General features: G+C 43.2%; 2 protein-coding genes across 3 annotated transcripts in view; both read right to left on the minus strand.

Moving 5' to 3' along the window:
* Positions 1-680: 680 nt before the first annotated feature.
* Positions 681-7,483, minus strand: LOC122542999 (caspase-3-like). Its single transcript, XM_043681149.1, has 4 exons — positions 6,830-7,483; positions 6,323-6,495; positions 3,365-3,512; positions 681-1,709 (listed from the first exon to the last, which is right to left on the minus strand). Exons 1-4 carry the CDS (start codon positions 7,050-7,052, stop codon positions 1,468-1,470), a joined length of 786 nt encoding a protein of 261 aa, XP_043537084.1. The 5' UTR covers positions 7,053-7,483; the 3' UTR covers positions 681-1,467.
* A 5,154-nt stretch (positions 7,484-12,637) lies between these two features.
* Positions 12,638-13,934, minus strand: part of LOC122543000 (cell division cycle and apoptosis regulator protein 1-like) — a 71,979-nt gene continuing 70,682 nt past the window's right edge. For both annotated transcript variants that reach the window (XM_043681151.1, XM_043681150.1), the window contains one exon: positions 12,638-13,369. In XM_043681151.1, coding sequence (XP_043537086.1) covers positions 13,337-13,369 — 33 coding nt within the window. In that variant the 3' untranslated portion in view covers positions 12,638-13,336. The remainder of the gene's footprint in view (positions 13,370-13,934) is intronic.

Genomic DNA, 13,934 nt, shown 5'->3' on the forward strand with positions numbered 1-13,934 from the left:
GAGAAATTAACTGAATTACACCTGAAAGATGAAAAACTGCTGAACAGAGTCCTTGGAGTGCAGGTTCATAGCTCCTTGAAAGTGGAGTCGCAGGTAGATAAGACAGTGAAGAGGCGTTTGATATGCTTTCCTTTATTGGTCAGAATATTGAGTACAGAAGTTGGGACGTCATGATGCGGCTGTACAGGACATTGGTTAGGCCACTGTTGGAATATTGCGTGCAATTCTGGTCTCCTTCCTATTAGAAAGATGTTGTGAAACTTGAAAGGATTCAGAAAAGATTTACAAGGATGTTGCCAGGGTCGGAGGATCTGAGCTACAGGGAGAGGTTGAACAGGCTGGGGCTGTTTTCCCTAGAGTGTCGGAGGCTGAGGGGTGACCTGATAGAGGTTCACAAAATTGTGAGGGGCATGGATAGGATAAATAGGCAAAGTCTTTGCCCTGGGATGGGGGAGTCCAGAACTAGAGGGCATAGGTGTAGGGTGAGTGGGGAAAGATATAAAATAGACCTTAGGGACAAATTTTTCACACAGAGGGTGGTATGTGTATGGAATGAGCTGCCAGAGGAAGTGGTGGAGGTTGGTACAATTGCAACATTTAAAAGGCATTTGGATGGGTATATGAATAGGAAGGGTTTGGAGGGATATGGGCAGGGTGCTGACAGGTGGGACTAGATTGGGTTGGGATATCTGGTCAGCATGGACGGGTTGGACTGAAGGGTCTGTTTCCATGCTGTACATCTCTATGACTCTAAAGCAATTGAATCAAAAATTATACACCAAAGAATCTGAGTGTATGCTGGAATGTTACTATCTTAACAATTAGTTCTTGATGAGGAAATGGAGATCATCACATATTCAGGTGGTCAAGAAATGGGCAGAAGTTCAAACTGTATTACACGTGAGTTATAGAAAAGTGGTGTTGAGGGTGGCATGTGAGTTAACAGTAGGAGATCATTTGGGAATAAGGAAAGCTAAAGCCAAAATACAAATTTTTTTTTTGGCTTGGACTGCACAGGTATGTGGGTGAATTTTCCTAGACATGCCATCTGTGTCAGGGAATTAGAAAATCTCAGGCAGTGATAAAACCAGCACCTTTAATACTTATTCCCACATTTGCAGAGGTCTTAATTGATTGCATAGGACACCTATCTAAAACAAAAAGTGGGAATCAGTATTTGTTGACCATAATGGACATATCTCCTAGATTTTCTTAACAGTCAGTACTGAAGGAGTGTTGCTCTTTGGAATTTTGGCATTAAGGAAGCACTGTCCTTACCCTAAACTTCTTAGTAAAGTTCTTAAATCAACTTGTCCAATGTCTTCCTTTATTGTCTCTTTATTTGATATGATTCTGTCAAATGCTTTGAGATGTTTTAATTGATTAACAATGCTATGTATAAGTGAAAGTAGATTTTGGATGAAACATTAGTACAATTAGTGGTCATTCATTGGATGACAGTGGTTATCAGGCTGGAGTCAGTCTGTCGGAAAATGGAAAAACCTCATGTCGCATCCTACTAACGAAGCAAGGCATCTGCTTTTTGCCCCCGAAATTCAGTCCTCTGGACTCAAAGCTCCAGGCAACCAGCCCATTAATCCGAGTCATGATCCGCAGGAGCTCCCAGTGTCTCTGTTCCCCCATCAGCATCTTACATAGACTCTGCAGGAAGATGGAGCCATATCCAGGTCGGAGGAAAGCAGCATGATCTGAAATTACACAGACGTCATCTTAGCCTGGTTTGTGATCATGGGGTGGACACAAATGTTCATATTTGTGCTGTTCGCCAACCTATCAGTTTATTATCATCACTCAGCTTTGACGAAATTCCCAGAGGCATAAGCAGAGAGAGAGAGAAAATGGAAGCACCTAATTCCAGTCAGTGGCTGGTAGCCATATCAGCTGAAGTTCAAGGCCAATTCAGAACAATGACCTGTAATGCTCCAGTCAATCTAAGAGTCTGTGTCAGAGATAGTAGAGGAGCCTGGTGATACACCAGAGGCCAGCGCACAGGGCAAGTTCCAGCCTTGTTTCTATAGTTAAGGCTTTGGGCAAGTCTGGGGTGGGATTCACATTCTGTGATGGTGGTCCTGTGACTGTGACCATTGTTTAGAACTAAAATGTTTCACAAGATGCTGATAGTGAGTTTTACATCTCACTCTCTCTCTACGCTTCCCCTCCAAAATGGCAGGCTGCAATGCCTTCCATGCGAGAGTACCTCCAAATCTCTACGCTTAGTCCATTGTACCCTGAAGATTGCTGCGCAGGTGGATAGAGTGGTAAAGAAGGCCTATGGTATGCTGGCCTTCATCGGACAGGGTATTGAACATAAGAGCTGGCAAGTCACGTTAAAATTGTACAAGACATTGATTCGGCCACATTTCACACAGTGTGTACAGTTCTAGTCACCATATTACCAAAAAGGTGTGGATGCTTTGGAGTGGATGCAGAGAAGCTTTACGAGGATGTTGCCTGGTATGGAAGGTGCTAGCTATGAAGAGCGGTTGAGTAAGTTTGGTTTGTTTTCATTCAAACAAAGGAGATTGAGGGGGGACCTGATTGAGGTTTATAAAATCATGAAGGGGATAGACAGGGTAGATAGAGAGAACCATTGCCCAGGGTGAAGGATTCAATAACAAGAGGTCACGCTTTCAAGATGAGAGGTGAAAAGTTTAAGGGGGATACATGCGACAAGTACTTTACACAGAGGGTGTTAGGTGCCTGGAATGCATTACCAGCAGAGGTGGTCGAGGCAAGCATGGTAGATTCATTTAAGATGCGTCTGGACAGATGCATGAGTGGGTAGGGAGCAGAGGGGTACAGATGCTTAGGATTTGGGTGACGGGTTTAGACAGTGGATTTGGATCGGCTCAGACGTCGAGGGCCGAAGAGCTGTAAATTTTCTTTGTTCTCCCTCCCCCACTGCCTTCCTCACCTGCAAATTAGCATGTCCTCAGGTAGACAACACTGTTAGCTGCTAGTTCCCCAACATAGTTTGGGGGCACCAGGAACTCCATTTGAAACTGATTCAGAAACTCAAGTCCTGCTCATCATCTCCATTTGATCAAGCTACTGATCGAAAGGACCAGAAGAACTACTAGCCCACAGCCCAATGAGTGAGAGAGAGAATACAAATGTGTTGTGCGCGTTTGAATAAAGGCTGAATGTTGGACGGACTGAGACTGGGTGTGAGTGCATGCGAGACGCTGTCATTTATTTGCTTTACTTTGTATTCAAGTTTCTCTCTCTTTTCATTTTCCCAATTTTTTCCCCTCTCTCTTTGTCTTTTTCACTTTGTCCACTGTTGCTCTTGCCCCCACCGCAGTTTTTGTTGAATGTGTGTATTCTACTCTGAGATACCCACCTGAACTGGTGGAGAAATGGACCGTGGTGTCTTCAGGCACTGCTTCATAATGTGAGTAGGCACTCTGTGTGGAGCAGCCACTGTCTGTTTCCACTACTCCATCAGTTTCGAGATAGACACCGTCATCAAGCTGCAACCCTCTACAGGCCTGAGACAGACACACAGATTAGAGCAACCACAGTAGAAACAGGCCAATAAAGCACAGACTTTGGGTTACAGGATTAATCAGCATGTGGGATTCAAAACAACATTTAAAGAGCATAAACCATTCATTTGGTCCAACAGCTGCATGCTAGGATTGAATCCCCACATCAGCTTTGTCCCATCTTTTCTGCTCGCTTTGCCCCCCCCCAAATCCATTTAGTCCTTTCATCCTCTCATCTAAATTTCCTTCAAATGAGTCTAAATTATTCACCTCATCTACTCCTCATGGTACTGAGTTCCATATTCTCACTAATCTTTGGGTGAAGATATTTCTCCTGAATTCCCTGTTGGATTTATAGAGTCATAGAGATGTACAGCACGGAAACTGACCCTTCAGTCCAACCCGTCCATGCCGACCAGATATCCCAACCCAATCTAGTCCCACCTGCTAGCAGCCGGCCCATATCCCTCTAAACTCTTCCTATTCATATACCCGTCCAAATGCCTTTTAAATGTTGCAATTGTACCAGCCTCCACCACTTCCTCTGGCAGCTCATTCCATATACGTACCACCATCTGCGTGAAAAAGTTGCCCCTTAGGGGAAAGATATTAAAGAGACCTATCACCCTAAACCTATGCCCTCTAGTTCTGGACTCCCCGACCCCAGGGATAAGACGTTGCCTATTTATCCTATCCATGCCCCTCATAATTTTGTAAACCTCTATAAGATCACCAAGTGATGGCCTTGAATTTCATGCTTTCTCACAAGTGAGTGGAAGCACTTTCACTGCAGCAACTCCATCAAAGTTTTTCACATTAGTTGACAGATCTCGTCACAATCATTCCCTACCCTACCCTTCTACATTTCTGGTAATACCTGTGTCGACCTTTGTGCATCCTCTCCTGGACTTCCAGATTCTTTTAGCGCAATTGTGACCAGAGCTGAATACTATACCCCAATTGTGATTGTACCAGATTTCACATCCAAAGCACCCTGTTTTTAGTTTTGTGATCTTTCCGAGGTTCCATATGCTTTGAATAATTTTATCCTTCTTTCAATTCTCTCCACCTCAAAATTAACCAGAGCGTTTGGTTGGCTTTTTTTCATGTCCTGCATCACAATTAATAGGGAATACTATATTTGTTCTCCCAGATCCTCATTTATATTCTCCTTTTCTTCATAAAACTAAATATGAAGTGAAATACTAAAAAGTCACATTTATGTATGTTGAAACCTATTTCCCAGGAGTCTGTCCATTCTGAAACTTGATGAATGGGCTTGTTGTGGTCCTCCTCAACTGTATCATCATGTCACCCTCCCTCAATACCCAGTGACTTATTGTCATTGACATCTTGTTGTCAATTTGAGAAGTGGACTTTTGATTCCGAAGTATGAATCCTTCAGCTAAATAGCAAACTTCCCTTTGGAGCGGGCAATGAATTTATGAATGAATTCAAGAAAGATGTTCCCTTTCAAAAGCTGTGTGGTTTGTGTTTTCCTTTTACTTGCTCACTATTTTTCATTTCACTCCTTCAATAAACTTTTGCTGCTAAATTGCCTGATCTATTAATAAGAACAAAATAAATTAGACATAGAACTGTACAGCACAGGAGCAGGCCCTTCGGCCCATCATGCTGTGCTGAACTTGACACCAAATTTAATAGACAGAATGGCCTACTCCTGCACCTATTGTCTATTGATCTATAAACTAATCCCTTCTGCCTACCTTTGGTCCATATCCCTCCATTCCTTGCATATCCTTGTGCTTATCTAAAAGTCCCTTTAATGTCCCTATCGTATCTGCCTCAACCATCTGGCAGCGCGTTCCAGACTCCTACCACTCTCTGAGTAAACATTGTGTCCCTTACATTTGCTTTGAACTTTCCCCCTCCACGTAAGTGCATGCCCCCTTGTTTTAAACATTTCAACTTGGGAAAAAGACTGACCATCAACCCTATCGAAGCATCTCATAATTTTATAGACTCCCATCAAGTCTCCCCTCAGCCTCCGCTGCTCCACAGGAAACAACCGAAGTTTTTCTAGCTTCTCCTTATAGTTCATACCAGGCAGCTGCTCAGCGACTCTGCATTGTTTTTGTCTCGAAGTCGGCCTTGGAGGACAGTTACCCAAAGATCCAAGGCCAAATGTCCTTGACTGCTATCTGATGAAGGAGCAGTGCTCTGAAAGCTTGTACTTTCAATTAAACCTGTTGGACTATAACCCTGGTGTTGTGTGATTTACTTCGGGTCAGACTGATCCATGCTTACTGATGGATTCAGGAGCTTGGCTCTATCTTGTTCGATGAACATAGCACCACCATTTCAGGTCAGTTTGTCCTTTCCTAAAAAGGACACATAAATCTCTAGTACTGAAGCCAAGTGTTGAAAGTCCAATAATGATAGTTGACATTTGCCATGATCACATCTGATCATCGCAGTGACCTCTTTAAAGTTTTTTTAAGACCCAAAATCACTCCAAAAGAGAGCATTCCATACCTTCTCTATGACCAATCCTTTAAATACAGCTTCGCATTCTCTTTTAAATGAAAAATTTCATTCCTAATGTCATGTCTACCCGTTAGTTCATTGACAAATCCTTCAGATATTAATATTTCTACTGTTTTACCATTGCCACCTGGAATTTTTATTGAGTCTGCCTCTTCAGGGGCTCTATTCCCATCCCAACTTGTCTGTTCTATCTTGTGGCTGTAAAATACTTTCAGATGTGGGAGTGCACAGAGATGCGAGACGGCGCAGGATGGAGTGACAGGAAGAGGAGAAATGGCAGGTGTTTGACTCTGTCACACATGTACCTGGATGAAGAAGATCTTCGGTTTCCCAGCCAATGTGGGACAGCTCTGTGGTGTAAACATGGAATAAATCTCTGAGAGCCTTATAGGACAACCGTCTGATCCATAAATTATTCCTTCTGCACCGTGGCTGGAGATTACTGAGATAAAGTAGGATCCATGATTGCGAAAGCTTTCTGAAGAGAGAGAAAGCTATCTTTGAAGCATAATCCCAAACAAGATGCATTCACCATTTCAACTCATTCCTCTCACTTCCCACATCCTCCAAAATCCCACTTGGTGTTATCCTACTCACTCTCTTGCATCCTGGATCCTTTAATGTCCCACCCACTCCCATGAATGTCTCATCTCATCTAATCCCACTCTCCCTCTCACTTAATGTCCCATTCAGTCTTAATACTGTTCTCCCTCTGACTTGTCGCACCCATTAATGTACCACTCTGTCTAATCCCACTGTCCGTATACATTTCAATATCCCAACCAGTTTAACCATTTCTTCTAGTCACTGACCTTGTTTGTACTCCTGCAGGATCTCTTCTGCTGTGCAATCGATCTTAAACGTCACCTGGAAGCCCAGTTTGGACAGCACTTTGTGAAGTTCCTTAGTGTCCCTTGAAGCTCCAACCCGTTCTGTGAAGTTTGTGTGTGAATTGAATTTCTGTATTGTTATAATCAGCACTCTGGGTTTGAGGCAATGCCCTGAACCAGTCTGAGAATCTGTCATTTCAGCCATTAACAGGAGACAGTTTACAGTAATCAATTAGTTCAATGTGGTGCAATTCGGAAACACAGGAAACAGGTAATTTGTGGCTCCGCCCTGTACACTGTAATTTAAAGGGATACTGCTGACAACAGGATAAAGTTTAGTCAGATGTTTTTTTTTAAAGTTTGTGAACAGAGAAAATGCAGCCCTTGTTTCTGCAAATGTCCAGGTGTGTTTCAGCAGTGGTTAAGATAAACTAGTCATCAGATGTTTCAGCAAAACATGCTACTTTAAACAAACATCTCGAACTAGCAACCTGGATATTTAAAACATTACAGAAGAACCTAAAACATGGAACCTATAAAATAGAAAGCTGCTTACACTGAACAGGTCAGACACTTCAGTGGAGAGAGAAAGAAGTGTTCCTATCAGACTAATGCTTAAAGCTTAAGCTCTGACTACACCAAGTCTGATGCTTTCTTTGTAGCTGCTACTTCACCTGCAGTGTATTTCCAGTCTGTTGTACTCTTTACAAAAAAAAAATCTGGATTGGCAGAAACCATGACATTTTTACCAATTGCTGGTTTTGGTGTGATGGGGGCCTGTGGGTCTTGACTATTTGATGTGGCAATATTCCTCCAGTTGCACTGAGACGTTGACTCACAGACAGGGTGCAGTTGATAAGGTTAGTTATTGCAGATAACAACTGCATTACTTTATGACCAAAATTGACTGCTTGCAGACACGTTTCACTTTCGGTCACATGAAGACTCTGCCCCAAATCTTAGTACTACTGTGGCAGCAGAGGTCATATGATAACACTGTGATTAACCTGGCCAAGCAGTCAACAGCTCAACAGTTCAAAATTCAATCACTCAAACTGGACGGGTTTTGAAGTATCTCTATCCCAAACACAATAGTATCAGTGTCCTCAAAATCATCAATAGTGTTAGGATCATCAGTATCACCAGAATCTAGATCAATATTCATAACAATATCAATTGTCCATATTGATATTCGATGTCGGTATCCTTAATATCATCTGGATCAACATGTCACTAAAACTGTTCAGTTTGGGAAGCTGAACCGATTGGACAGCATTGGGAACCACGACCCAGTTCAGTGCTCAGTGTCCTCTAATGTCCAGGAGTATGGAGACTATTCCAACTTGTTATGAGCAGGTTCACATGTTCTATTCTCTCAAACCATCTCAACCACTTCCTGAGTCCTCAGTGACACCAAACACTTGTTCACCCATGGCCCTGGGCTACTTGACCTCCTCCAGATCCCCTTTGGCAATGCCGACCTCAATTGTGAAATGCTCATCCTTTTTGTTTTCAGGTTCCTCTATGGCCTCCCCTTCCTTCCTGTTACCTCCTCCAATACCAGTGCACGTTCACCTCCCATTAATAGGGAACTGCATTTCTGAAATTTAGACTTTACAAATTCCTGGTTGGCAACAGCGCATGCCTTCAACCATCCAAGAATTCCAAACCTGACCCCATTATGTCTACCTCTTTCCTCTTGGAACATGTTCTTCCCCATTGCCTATTTTTTAAAAAACAGGCTTTCGGCAATCTGCTCTCATAGCTCCTCACACGGTTTGGTGTTATGTTTTACTTTAACCTTGTGAAACATGTTACGATTTTTTATTACCTTAAACTTGCTGTATAACAGAAATTGTTCATCACCAACGCGTAACCACAATCACCCTGCTGATAGTTCACAGTTCAACCTGATAACAAGATTACCTTCTCTCACAGTCAGGCCGATTGTGTGGAGAAACACTGATGATTCAGATCCTACCCCTGTAATTCAGCTACAAAAGTGCAGGTAATTGCATTTCTGAAACACCTTTCACAAATTGGATATGTCAACATATTGCACAGCCATTTAAGTATTTGTGAAGACTGTCTTAAGGTACGAAGCCCAACAGCCAAATTGCATGTATCAAGCTCCCTCAAATAGCTAATTAAATAAATGATCAGATCAACTGTTTGGATATCAATTGAGAGATGAATTTACCCTCTCCAGGGAGGAGTGGCAATGTGATATTTCACATCTATCTCAAATTGGGCAGACAGTGCCTCAGTTTTAACATGCCTGACAGCACAGGTGTCCTCAAGTGTTAGTCAAGCTCTATCTAGTGGGATCTGAATCAGAGTCACTAAAGGACAATGCTTGAGCCACAGCGTCTGAGGTTTGGCTCTGTATGTGGAGCGCTTTAAAAAGTATTGGCATTGCCTCTCAAATGTTCCTGAAACTAGACACTGTTTGGATAGGATGGCATCACATTGCAAAACATCATAATATGACCATAAGACATGAGTGAAAATAAGATCATTCAGCCCATCGAGTTCACTCTGTCATTTAATCGTGACTGATGGGCATTTCAACTCTACTTATCCGCACTCTTCCCGTAGCCCTTAATTCCTTGCAAGATCACGAACTCTGCTGAAAGACATTTAAACACCCCAGCCTGCACTGTGCTCAGTGTCAATGAATTCCACAGGCCCACCACTTTCTGGCTGAAGAAATGCCTCATTTCCATTCTAAATTAACCCCCTCTAATTCCAAGGCTGTGCCCACGGGTCCTAGACTCCCTGCCTAACAGAAACAAATTCCCAGTGTCTATCCTTTCTGAGCCATGCATTATCTTGCAAGTTTCTATTAGATCTCCCCTCAACTTTCTAAACTCTAATGAATATAATCCCAGGATTCTCAGCCATTCATTGTATGTTAGGCCTACCATTCCAGGGATCATCGGTGTGAATCTCCGCTGGACACACTCCAGTACCAGTATGTCCTTCCTGTGGTGTGGGGTCTAAAACTGGACACAATTATTCTGAGGTATGGGGCCTAACTAGAGCTTTATAAGGTCTCAGAAGCACATCGCTGCTTTTATATTCCAACCCTCTTGAGATAAATGACAACATTACATTTGCTTTCTTAACCAGACTCAAACTTGTAAGTCAACCTTTAGAGAATCCTGGATTAGCACTCCCAGATCCCTTTACACTTATGCTTTATGAATTTTCTCAACGTTTAGAAAGTAGTCCATGTCTGCTTTCTTTTTTCCAAAAGTGCAAGACCTCACATTGAATTTCATCAGCCATTTCCTGGACCACTCTCCTAAACTGTCTAAATCTTTCTGCAGCCTCCCCACCTCATCAGTATTACCTGCCTGTCTGCCTAACTTTGTATCATCGGCAAACTTCACCAGACTGCCCCCAGTCCCTTCATCCAGATCATTAATATATAAAGTGAACAGCTGCGTCCATTGTTAAACACCAAAACCATGCTGTCCTGATTGAATTTCTGAAGAAGTGTTTATGCCCAAAACAATTGATTCTCCTGCTCCTCGGATGCTGCCTGACCTGCTGTGCTTTTCCAGCACAAAACTCTCAACACTAAAAGCATGCTGTGTTTACTGCTGAGTGAAGCAGGAAGAAATTCAAGGTGCTTCTTTCCTCCAAGAATGGTATAAATGTATTTACAGGGAAACAAGACAAGCCTCCATTGGGCAAGAAAATACAGGGTTAAGATATTAGATTCAGATGGCAAGAGTGGAGATGCAACAAATGCTGTGTAAACACCAGCAAGCATTGCTTGGGCTGAATGCCCTGTTTCTGGATACCACATATTTGCATTAGATTGTATGATAGATGAAAATAAACAGCGTTGTGTGAACAAAAGATCCTTTGTTACCTTGAAATATCTCAGGATGCCCCAAAGCATATTAAAGCTGATCACACAAAATTAGAATTGTATTTCAATACTGAAGAAAGTTGGCAGCTGCTTGGTGCACAGAAAGATCCATAAACAACAGTGTGATCATTACATCAGCACCGCGTTTTGTGATGTTGATGGAGTGGAACTATCAGCCGAACACAATTTGTGCAATGTGGTCCTTTGCATCCACGTGAAGGTGAAAGAAAGCTGAATGACAGCACCTCTGACAGCGCAGCACTGCCTGACGTATCGGCCTGGCTTACAGACCAAAGACTCTGGAATGGGACCTGTACAAGCAGTTTTCATTCTGAGGAGACTGTGCTCAAAACTGAGCAGGGCTGCCTGGCACCAACTTACATGAGTAAATAGGCATCATATACAAAAAGGCTGGTAACAGCCACTGTTCGACAGTGGAAGCAATCACATTCTCCACAAAGATCATCTTCTCCCCCAAATGTCCTCAATTACAACATACCAATACCCCAGGTAGCTTTTTATCAGCACTCTGTCATGACAAAGGCATTATATAAAGCAAGCTGAGTAAATCCATAGTTGGAGTCAAAGGGACAATTCCTGATGCCATACAAGAGTTAGTATCAAAGATCTACCCAAGCTCAATGTACTGGCAGTTTCATATTTGTGTGAGCTAGCCTGAAGTCAGAGCACAGAATCCGATCAGCTTTGAGTTGAAGGTCGAACAAAAGTTCTGGTTAAGGTACAATCCACCATCTGGAAGGAACACCTCAACCTGTCAACAGCAACGCCCAAATTTGCAATCGGTGAACACATTCATATTTAATCCCAGTGTCAGCTGTTGCATAGGCTAAACTCACTGCTTAACACTATTGACTGACCCACCTTGTGCAATCTCATTAACGTCATTACTTACATACTGTCAACTGAGCTCTCTTTTTCGGTGAGGCAGCTTTTGCACAATAACTCCAAAGGAGCAGGATGTTTAATGCTTAATTGTTTAAATACTCAAAATGCAACATCCCACATGACACAGCTTCACTGGAGGCCATTGATAGCTTGCAAGGGTCACTGGCAAGTCCACTATTAACTGCCCATTTCTAACTGTCTTTTAACAAACTTGCAGCTGCCTTCTTGAACCACTACAGCCCATCTGCTAAAGATCCTCCCACACACCACTGGTTCAAAATCTTGGAATTATGATGGAATGACAAAGAAATGTCCAGTCCACAGTGGTGACAGCAGAGAGGTGGTATTGCCCATTCCCTTCACATGAAGAAAACCTGCACTTCCAGACTATTTCTCAATGTTCCACCACATTGCACAAACAGTGAAGCACATCAGAAATATGGCAGCTTACTCACGCAAAGCAAGCTCCCACTGACATTAATTGGATGGTGCTGTGATTGCACATATCACACAATGCAACCATAAGGACTTGTGGCCCAGTTTGAGCTGATGAGGAGGATCCTTGTTGACTTTGGATCCCAAGTTCAGCTGAGGTTCAGGGCTCTGGCTCTGGACAGTTTGAAATGCTCGGTGAACATTGCTCCACCAAAGATCAGACTAACTAGAGCGGTGACTGCAATCAGTACCCACTCACCAATCTATAACGCCCAGACCAGTAAATTGTCACCCAGCCCTGTAGAGAGGTGGGATTTATGTCTCTCGTGGAGCAGTTGTTCCACTCCCAGCCCAGAATGTACAGACATTGCCACAGGGAGAGACAATGCTTGTGTGAACACAAAATGAGTCTCTCTTCACTGTGAGCCAAAGCTGCTGCAGGCACCCATGTTACCAATGTTCTGTGCTCAGGTGCAATTGACAGCATATGGTCAAGCAACCTCAGTCTGCTTCTATTTTTTCGTCAATAACAAACCTTGGAATAATTGGACACAACACACACCAAACATTTTAAAAACAGTGAAGAATCTTTATATTGTAAATACTGTGACATCCTGATAGAGGAAGGGGCAACAAGAATCTAAAGGAAGTCAGTTGTGGAGGGAAACAGATGCCCACAAGCCTCAGTCTAAAGGGAGAAATGGAAAGGGGTTGAAATTGATTGCTTTGTTAACTTGCCAACTGGCCAGGACCAACAATCAATCACCTGCACCCAGGAAGAGTTCAGGGAATGATATTTTCTCCGATGACCCTGCCATGTGTTAGACAAAGAAAGGAAACTTCAACAGACTCACTTTGACTGGGCAAAGCCCAGACCATGCTGTTACCCCCTGGTTCCAACAGTAGAAATTGGAGTGAGTGGAGAAAGAGAGAGAGAGAGAGAGAGAAAGAAAAAGAGAGAGAGAGAGGAGGTCCCTGTCAGGACGCTACTACAACATGGATGTTTACACACAAATATACACATCGGTCTCTGTTCCCCAATTGTACATCCTGAATATGATGCACAGGACCGATGTAAAAATTAAAACACACGGCACAGTTCAGCAAACTTGCAGTTTGTGGAGTCACTTGGTATGAGAGTTAGGCCTTTAATAAGATTAGGAAAGCAAGGGTTCAAGCAGGTCACAATATACGAATCTGATGCTAGCTCACTGTATACTATCAGGGATTCCACACTCTCAATCTCTGGGGACGAGGCCCTCTCCTCACTTCTCCTTCTTCTCTGTCACGGCGTTGTTCTGTGAAATTAAAAATAAAATCTTCAGATTTACTCAACAAATACTCACCATCAAGCTAATCCACCACCCACCTCAGTCAGATATATCTGACACCTCACGAACTCACCCCTAAAATACTCCACTCCAACAACCCACCAACCTTCTGAAACCCTCCCCCTCCCCTACAATCTCTCTCCAAAGCACACTACCTACAGACTCTCCGATGATACACTTCTCCTGTAAGTGTCCCCCAGCCCACAGGCCCTCCTGACATCTCCAAAATAGCCCATTAATCCAAATACCCCAGTGATCACACCCAAGCCAACTGTGACGCCTGCTCCCACAACTCCATTCCCCCCCCCCCCCACCCACCTTCATTCAAAACACAGCCCCTATCAGTGAGCCCCACTGGCAAACAAAGTGCTGCTGACATTGTGTTGTCACCAGAAAAACCAGCCCCTCTGGCACAGACCTACTAAATGACTACCCATTGCAGTGTATCAAGGAACTGGGACCAATGAGGAGGTTGGATGAGGGGGTGATGGACAACACAAGGGGATTTGGGCAAAGAGCTGGACAACAGCTC

The sequence above is a fragment of the Chiloscyllium plagiosum genome, chromosome 42 (assembly GCF_004010195.1).
Source record: "Chiloscyllium plagiosum isolate BGI_BamShark_2017 chromosome 42, ASM401019v2, whole genome shotgun sequence".
Classification (NCBI taxonomy): domain Eukaryota; kingdom Metazoa; phylum Chordata; class Chondrichthyes; order Orectolobiformes; family Hemiscylliidae; genus Chiloscyllium; species Chiloscyllium plagiosum.

Coding starts and splice junctions, on each gene's coding strand:
- LOC122542999 (XM_043681149.1), bottom strand. CDS start 7,052: ATGGCTGAAATGACAGATTCTCAGACTGGTTCAGGGCATTGCCTCAAA. Junction 6,496..6,829: donor CCTGCAGGAGTACAAACAAG/GTCAGTGACTAG, acceptor CTCTCTCTTCAG/AAAGCTTTCGCAATCATGGA. Junction 1,710..3,364: donor CCATTTCTCCACCAGTTCAG/GTGGGTATCTCA, acceptor GTGTAATTTCAG/ATCATGCTGCTTTCCTCCGA.